Here is a 9,424-nt window from a genome sequence, read left to right on the forward strand (position 1 = left end):
GGACAGCTAAGAAAAATCAGGCTGTTGCAGGAATTAGGTTGGTCATTTGAGACTCCCAAGGTCATACACTTCTGACCCATTCACAAGGAATTAGGATTGAAACCATTAACAATTGAGAACTTCTGGCCTTTCTCAAAGGGATTGAATTAGCAGTCTTGTTTGAGATCATAGAATGTGATTCCAAATTTAAACTCGATTTGGTGAAGGAGGCATGTCATTTCCCAATATCATGCATGGTAAGCTTGAAACCCACTAGGAAATGGCAAATGGTGATCTTTGCATTTTGGATGATATGAAACAGTTTTTGACAACCATTTTCATAATCAGAAGTCACAACACTGTTGCTGATGATCTTGCTAATTGTGCAAGAGGGGAGGCAGGGGGGCATCCACAGCCCACAAGCAATCCCCCCTCGAGCACATTTGTTTTTAAGTCTCCAAGTTGACACCAATCATCATCCTACTGCTTCAACTTCATCATAGTGAGGTGAAAGTTAGAATTTGATATCGCCGCAATACATCCCATAACTGAGATGAAATTTTTAAAATGATTGCTTAAGTTTCTAATTTTTATTTATTTAATTGACAACTTAATTGAACACAATTCTACTACTGAGGGGGAGTGAATCAGTATTAGATATAAACTTTTGAGCCATAATCAAATTTTGAACTTGTTAAAATTAAAATTGAAATCTGAAAGTAAATGAAACTGAAACCAAAAGCAATGCAACCATCCAAGAAACAAAGCAAGAAATTTTATGTGGAACTCTAAGTTGGGAAAACGGTGGTGAGAAATTCTGTTCAGATCTACTGTCCTATTCCAGCCCGACAGTCAAAGAATTTAAAATACTTTAGGGCACCAAAACAAGGAATCCCCAAATTCCTTATATGAGCACCAAATCATCCAAATTCACGAATGATCCAAGTACCCACTTTGAATTCTCAGAATGCCGACTCTAAGAATATTACAATCAATAATTACAACTGATTACAAATTCTGAAACTTTTCCTTACAAAATGAGTGAAAAAACATATACACTTCGAATAGTTTTTAGATTTATCAAAAACAACTCTAATTATCCCTCTTTGACTGAATACAACCCGAAAGAATAATCTGCAAATGTAACTTATGTGTTATCTGAAACACTTGTCTGTAACTTCAAAATAGACTTGATAAAATAAAACTAGGCTTTATTGTCAGCAGACTCAGCACAGATTTCCAAGATTACATTACTGTTAAAACAAATCTGAGAGAGAAACTATCACTGATATGCCTGAAAAATACCTTCAAGTAAATTATCTACCTTCCTTAGAAGCATATCAATCTTCAGTCTTCAGCATATGTTGTTATCAGAATGTCTGATCTACCTCAAAAAGATTATCATTAATATACTCAAATATTTTCATATATGCTGTCTCCACTCCACAAAGTTTCTTTCTCAAAATACAACAGACATATGATGCCTTAAACACAACCACCACGCACTTTACACACCCTTAAATCTATTGAATATAAGAATATGTATAGAATGCATCAAAGGGTCGAGAGGTTGTAAGTACCAATAGGAAGTTATAACCATCAAACAACTACCCAACCAACTACTCAACCTCCTCCCAACGTACCCTTCCAGCAGATTCTTCTCCAAAGTTTATATATTCATTCATTATATCGGCGATCACCTCCTGCCAACATAGCTTTCTTCTTGAAAATTTATATATGTATTTATTATAAACGATGATCTTCCATTATCAATCTGAACTAATTCAATGATCAAGAATATAATATTCTGGAAACTATCTTCACAGAAGAATTCGATTGTTAATCTGATTAAAACATGATGGTGACTATGACGAACGATTCAATAAATGATATTCTTTTCTTCTGCATCCACACAAACAATGAAAAGAAGCAGCCAACCAAACACCCATGCCATCTGTGTCTGTGTGTAGTATTCAATCCATGCTTTCTGTCAGTTACTTTATAAATAGAAACATATTTTGGAACATTTATTTAACAAATTTGATCAGTACGAATGTTAATTTAGTCTACAAAATAATCTTCCTGTTTGCTGACAGCCAAAAATCTGATCATAAAGTGATGATAGAGACGGACTGTTCTTTCCGTTCTGTCAATCCGAAGCAATTCATAGATTCATACAGTCTGAAACAATTCAGAAAAGCAATATTATAATCTTCAGCATCGATCAATGATAAATATGTCTGTATGCATATTAAATTGGACACCCGTGTATTTCTGCTAAAAAGAAATCAATTGTTCTGTAATGAATTCAACCATGGTCTGTAAATTGATCATTCTACTTGCAGAGACCCAAACAACAAAATATATCAGGTATCCGTTAGTTTCAATTAGGCATGTGTTTTTTTCTGATTTAAAATAGTGATATAATATGATCAACATTCAAACATAAAAGCGATTCAAACAAAATATTTGATCCAATCTGGTTCTGATTCGACATCAATAACAAGATATTTTAACATTAATTGTAATATCATTTAAATTGGCGATTATTTTCCTCAAAATGGTTTCCTAGGAGAGATAAGCAAGACTACGCACATAAAAGATCTTTTGAGTTGAGAATGAATTGTTCTAATTTTTGAATTGCCAATTCCCTCCAAAAGATGCTATAAAAGGATGTGTTGGGACTAATTCGTGGATATGCTAAAGAATGATATTGTAATTTATATATCAGCACTAAAAAAACCAATCTAATTTGTATGATGAATCTAACAAAGCTCTATCCAAGTTTCCTATTTTTGAAAGGATGGTTCTAGAGACGTATGGAGTTGCAAAGTAATTTGTAAGTCTCCTAATGTTTGGAGACATCTCCTTAGATCTCTAAGTTGGGTTTTAATTCCAATATGGGAGGAGATGGGAGAAAGGGAGAAAGGGAGAGGGAGAGTGATATGGTAGAGAGGTCTCCAAAATGATCAACCGTTCACTCAGAATGGGCTAGAAGCTTACACCAATCTGTTCTGAGCTTGTAGATCACTGAAACGATCAAGTATTCACTCATAAAGAGCTAGAAGCTTATAACAAGTTGTTCTGAGCTTCTAGATCACCAAAATGATCAACTCTTCACTCAAAAGGAGGATGAGTACAAGGTTCATGGTACAAGTATTTGGATAACAATGACTAGGACATGAGAAACTTCTTTAAATTTTCCATAATCACAAGAAACATGCAGAACTGATCATTGGAAGAAGGGTTAGCAAGGATTCTTCCAAGACGACCATTATAACATGATTGATGCCTCCTCAAATTCACCTTTTACCTTAGGTGGAAATCTCTCTCATGGGCTCATTGCTAAAAGGAAACTATCTGATCCTAAAGAGAGGCACAATGCAACGAAGTCATAGAATCAAAAAACTTCACTAGATTATCAATAGAAGACAAGATATACCATGGGAAACATGTTTGTGAAAAACATGGCAAATAAAAGTACAATAAAAAGAGAATATATCTGTTCTATCAAAGAGATCCTCAGCTTTGTCTTGTGCAATTCCAGCAACATGTACTGGTCATACAGAACCATGTAGATCTCCATCACATGCCTTGGAATTATAGGTAAGAGACAACCAAGAAACACAAATGGTTAATGGTTTCTTAACACCATAAGCCATGCCCATGGTCAAATCAATGCAATTAGGCCCATGTGCCCCACAATATGAATTCATCCTACTGAAATAAAATGTAACTTTCAATTGAGGGTATTGAACCCTACAAACACGGGGCTCAATTGATCATCTCAAATGCTTAATATGGGGCACTAATTACTCTTATGTAGCTTTATTTGACTAGTCAAAGATGCACCATCTACTCGACTCTATAATTCCCACTATCAATGCTATCTTACATAACTTAAACACAATCCAAGTGATGGGATGTGTCATACAAATCATCTCATGGATGTTCCCAAGGGTAGCACCTCATTTTATTAGAGCTCAATTTACAACTCATTACAAATATTAAAATATTCAAGGATTACAAGGTGTGTGACACGCCTAGTCTTAACAATAGTAAGGGGATGTTCAGACGTTCATCTCCTTTTTGTCCCTAGGATTGTGACCAAGGAGACACAGTGGAACGTACTGGAGATCAGTGGCAGGCATGGGAATAGTTCCTTCATTCCTTGATTACGATTTAGGAGCATCTTGTGCTACATTTTGTTATGGTCCACAGATGGTGAAAGGCAGAGAAACAATTTCTTAAAAGCTTTGAATTTCATGGTTTAATTATGACAAGACTAATACTCTAGCCATGTACAGCATGACTTCAATTTCCTTTTCTTTGTTATGCTATAGCTGCACTAAGACGGTACATTAGTCATGTTATGATAATGTTAAAAGGTTTTTATTTTGAATTTATCATAAAGCAGTGGAGTTATTTGGGGTTAATTAGTATATAATCTGACATTCTTAATTTGTGATGTAATCATGTTTGATGTGATTTCTTGCTGTAATGCACTGAATTCTATGTAATTTTCCTTCAAACACTACCACCAATTTCATGCTTGTAATGAGCCTTGATTGGGTTAATATTGTAATAAAAAAACTTATTTTTAATTCATCTGTCAATGAGCTTCAAAAAGAAAAGTAAAAATGACTTATTTCTTTTGAAAGAATAAAAATTGAAAGTTCTAACTTATTGTGTGAAGCTTTTTGTCAAAGGAAAGACAAATGCTAAAATATGATTGGCCTAAGCCTAAGAATGTTACACATCTTATGCAGGCGTGTAGTCATTGGGCGGCATCCATTGAATAAGTGTCAGGTTGAAAGATTTGTGAGAGCTTCTGAGCAACAACTTCATGACATGCTCTTAACCATGTTTATGAAATATGGAGTGGTAAACTCTTTCTTTGATCTATTTGTGGATCTAATTTTTTGGACTCAAATTGAATAGCAGAAAATGTTTTCTACCTTAAAATTATTCTTATATAAGAGAGATTTTTAAGCTAGGGACCTGTTTCTGTATATCTTTCAGCATGTGTATTTCTGCCTTAAAATTATTCTTATATAAGAGAGATTTTTAAGCTAGGGACCTGTTTCTGTATATCTTTCAGCATGTGTATTTGTACGCTGAAGAACAATTCAGTGTACATGTGAAAGACAGAGGTTTAGCTTGCATTGGAAATCCAATTCATAATCTTCTGAATGACAACCATGTTCTTCAAAATGGAACATATTCTTGGGCCAAGTAAGTTATTTCCAAAGTTTCTTAATGTTCTGTTCCAGAATATTGATACTTTTTTTTCAAAGGCAACAGCTACTAATTACCTCGCTTGACTTAAATGCACCTAGTGGATTCATTCTTTATCGAGTATGTGCACTGGAAATGGTACAATCTAGAATCTTGCCCTGTTTGTTCTGTAATATTTTCTTAGTTTTTGAGTCCTCATAGGAAATTCAAATTCTCTTTTTTTATTGCAGGAAGTGTATTTCATAGATTGGAAGGGGACTATATTACATAGAGCAACAGTGCACCAGAATGGAAGAGCAGTTTTGTAAAGACCCAGAAAACATTTCATGTGCAGGTTCAACCATGTTTTTACCCTCATTGCAACCTGATTGCTATAATGATGAGGCTGTAATATTACCAAATGCTAATTATTTAATTTTAATATTTATCTGCCTATGTATTGTTTTTGGGTTATTTGCATGGTATCTAAACTTGTGCAAATATCATGATCATATGGAATCAATACTCTGAAGTGCTTTAAGTATCCTTATTAAAAAAAATTTGCAGTGGTAAGTTATGTTACGAGTTTAGCATTCAAGTTTGTGATTGGCTTTATAAAACATATAAAATTCTACAATGAAAGAAAAATGGAGCCATATTCACCATTATATTTTTTTTTTTTTAAATGAGTAAAAGCAATATAGGCACACTAAATCAAAATAAGTTTAACATCAATAAATAAATATGTTTTGTGTATGGCATTTTTGTTCACTAATATGAGTTTTTGTTTGTGTATACATATGCCTGTACTAGCATTATTGGGAGTTCTATCTCTAATTCTTTGCCCCCTCCTGAAACATTGATTTATGAAAGAAATTTTGCAACCGCATCCTGTCATGTTCACATCTCCTGCTGCACATTTTGTCATCTCTTGCATGCCTCCTCTGACTTGGGGGCTAAAAAGGTGAAAAATAAAAGGAAAGCCTCATTTTTAATGTGTTTTTCCCAACATTAGAAACCTATATACCATCATGGAAACAAGAAACATGCCTAGAAGAGATGAAAACAAACCCAAATTGCTGTCAGATTAGAAATCATGTTTATTTTAAAAAAAAAATTGGCAACAGTGCAATCATGGCTTTCAATAAGATGCTTGAACTTGGTATAGCCACACTACATCAAAACAGTTTAACATCGATAAATAAATTCCTTTCGTGTATGGCATTTTTCTATTCACCCGTATGAGATTTTGTTTGTGCATATAAGATAAGATAAAATTTTAACGTCCACGAGGCTAAAAATAGCCTATGGGACAGCAAGACAACTCAAGCAGACTTAAGTAGCGTTGTTCGCCTCTTGTGTAGACTAATGATGAGCCCCTCCAATTTCTCAATGTACTCTTCGTTGAACAGGTTATGCCAAGAACTGTCACATATAGTATCCGCAAACTTATCCCTGCTATCCTTGTAGGCCTCACATTCTAGAATAAAGTGTTGTTCAGTTTCCACTTTCCCAAAATTGCAAAATCTGCAAATTCTCTCTTCCCAAGCCTCCTTTGGCCTCTTCCAACGCCCGGTCTCATAACGAAGTTGGTGAGAGTTGGTTCTCAGCTGAGCAATAAGAATTTTAGCTCTCCAAGAAATGTTGGCTCCTATGTATGCTTTTTCGAGTTTATCACAAGTGGGGTTGAACTCATTTATATAATATAATTTCTTCCTCCCAATCTCGCTTCCCCAATTTCTCTTGTAGAATTTCTCCATAACAAAGACCTTTATTTCTTTATTATTTGTGGGGCACATATTGAAATGAATATTCCATTTACTCATCCACTTGATGTTTTGTTGCATCCATGTCCTTTTTCGCTTACATAATGTGTCCCTAAAGACAACTTTTGGCCATCTATCCTCTTCCATTTTTTCGATTCTTTTTAGATAGCTTAAAAGGCGAACCATAGCAAGTGCCTCGATAGGCGCAGCCCCCATTTCACTTAGCATGATGTCATATGGAACAGTGCTTTTAATTTTAAACTTGCTTGTAATCAAGTGCTTTTGGATTCCTTCAATTTGTTTCCATTGTGCTATAGTAGTGCTGCTGGCCCATAATTCGCACCCATAAAGAACAACTGGCAGCACAAGAAGATCGAACAAGGTTTGAATAGTTTTCCAATCCCACAACTCCGCTTCACGGCACCTATTCTGAAGAGCGTAGAAAGTCTTCCATCCACCTAATGTCCTTTTATACCTGCAGCTAGACTAGCTTAGTTTTTTGTTGAAATCGATGCCAAGGTATTTATATTCCGTAACTTTTTCGAGAACACTTCCATTGTAATAAAATTCATGTTGATGCTGTTTTTTATTATTAGAGAAAATCATAACCTTGGTTTTGCTGATATTGACCTGCATCCCCACCATTCTACAAAAGTGCTCAAGAGAAGATAGATGGTCTTGCAAACCACAGACAGATTTGGCAATTAAAATGAGGTCGTCCGCATATAGGAGCAGCTTTATAACAAATTCCCCTAGCTGAATGCCTTCACGCTTTTGCGTGTTTAACCACTCTTCCAGTTTGTCAATATATAAGCCAAATAAAGCAGGAGATAAAGGGCAGCCCTGTTTGACCCCGATATCGCTCCTAAAACATTCTGAAATGCCATCTGAAGTTCTGATTTTGACTTTCACCTCTTCGTACATCCTATGAGCAGCAGCTCTGAGATGCTTAGGAATCCCCAATTCTTCCATCCTCAACCAAAGCTTGTCTCTCGGAACGATATCAAAAGTCTTTTTGAAGTCAACAAAGCAACAAAAAAGCTCTTCCTTTTTCTCCCACTCTTTTTCAATAATGTGTCTCAGAGTGACACAGTGATCCACTGTCGAGTGCTTTGGCCTAAAACCAGCTTGCCCTTTAGCACGTTTATGATTTTCTTCTGCCCATTTGCTGATCCTAGTTTCTATCATACTGCCAAAAAGTTTAGCAAAGAGGGGATTGATCATTATAGTCATGTAGTTGGAGGGATTGTTAACATCACCACTCTTAAAAAGTGGTATTGCAAGGCTGATTGTCCAATCTTTCGGAAACCCTTCCTGGCAGATTTTGTTGAAGATTTCAGTGATGTGCGGTGCAAGAGTTTTCATACCCCACTTCAAATATTCAGCTTGAAGTGCAACAAGGTCTTTTGCTTTGCCTCCACCCAACTTCTTAATCCTTGTCTCTATCTCTTGCACAGTAAAAATATTTGTGGTATCATTGACCAAAGGTGGTTGTCCCACTCCACCCTCTTGTTCATAAAGTTTTTTAGCATAATCAAACCATTGGGTGGCAGTAATATTATTTTCAGTTTGCTTCCTTCTTGGTTGGAGTTCTTTCCAAAAACGTTTGGGGTTATTTCTGCCCAAGAAAATTAGCTCCTCTCTCCTTGTGGACATAAAATCGATTTTTTTCTTCTTTAGGATCTGTTTGTAGGCCTTAATGTCAAGGTTAGTTTTATTTGACTCCCTTAGATTTCTCCTAGCCCTCTTGCATTCCTTATCAAACCATGCATTGGCTGGAAAACAATTAGTTTCAGATTTTCTATTTTTTGCTCTCTTGCATTTTGAAAGAGCCTCGTGAATCAGATTTGATAAATCATGACTGTTAACACCATGCTTATACATAGGGTGTCTCATACAAAGTTCCTCAAGAGTAGCCCTGAAAGTGTTACTATTTTCTGAAGTTAACAAAATTCTGCCCTGAGAAGGTGGGTGTTGAGGGCCTTGGATTTTTGCCCCAATCCGCCTATCCTTTGCCCAATACAAATTTACGTACAGTGGTCTATGATCTGATTTGAGATCCCAAATGTGCTCTCCAATTTCAACTTTTTCAATATTGTTATACAAATTCTGCGAACAAATTACATAATCTACCACACTTGCCCCGTTGTATGTGTTGCAAGTGAAATTGCCCGACTTAGCCCATCTAGCCAAACCATTACAGATTATTAGATCAAATGTGCCACACAAAGTGATCAATTCTTCCCCAAAATGATTGCAGCCTTTAGCATCTTCGGATATTCTATCCCATTGATGATTTATCTCTTCTGTGAGCCAAATAGGGTTATCATTTACTTCAGAGCTAAAAATACTTGCTTGCCAATTTGCTGTCCTAGCATTGAAATCTCCAACAAGAAGGACATCCCCACGTTGTGAAAAAACAGCAACATCTTTCTTTAACGTAGCATAAGGGTCATTGTGAT

General features: G+C 35.7%; 1 protein-coding gene across 3 annotated transcripts in view; it reads left to right on the top strand.

Annotated features, from left to right (window-relative positions):
- The window catches only part of LOC149557970 (Calcineurin-like metallo-phosphoesterase superfamily protein), a 51,501-nt gene extending 45,723 nt beyond the window's left edge, over nucleotides 1-5,778 (top strand). For 2 of the 3 annotated variants that reach the window (XM_089832412.1, XM_089832414.1), the window contains 4 exons: nucleotides 4,749-4,863; nucleotides 5,081-5,214; nucleotides 5,319-5,355; nucleotides 5,448-5,778. In XM_089832412.1, the coding sequence (XP_089688538.1) occupies nucleotides 4,749-4,863; nucleotides 5,081-5,214; nucleotides 5,319-5,355; nucleotides 5,448-5,525 (364 nt within the window). In that variant the 3' untranslated portion in view covers nucleotides 5,526-5,778. The remainder of the gene's footprint in view (nucleotides 1-4,748; nucleotides 4,864-5,080; nucleotides 5,215-5,318; nucleotides 5,356-5,447) is intronic. The other variant, XM_089832413.1, reaches the window with a different exon arrangement.
- The last annotated feature ends 3,646 nt before the right edge of the window (nucleotides 5,779-9,424 follow it).

This window comes from Cupressus sempervirens, chromosome 5 (assembly GCF_028749045.1).
Source record: "Cupressus sempervirens isolate cs-2001-9-10 chromosome 5, ASM2874904v1, whole genome shotgun sequence".
Classification (NCBI taxonomy): Eukaryota; Viridiplantae; Streptophyta; class Pinopsida; order Cupressales; family Cupressaceae; genus Cupressus; species Cupressus sempervirens.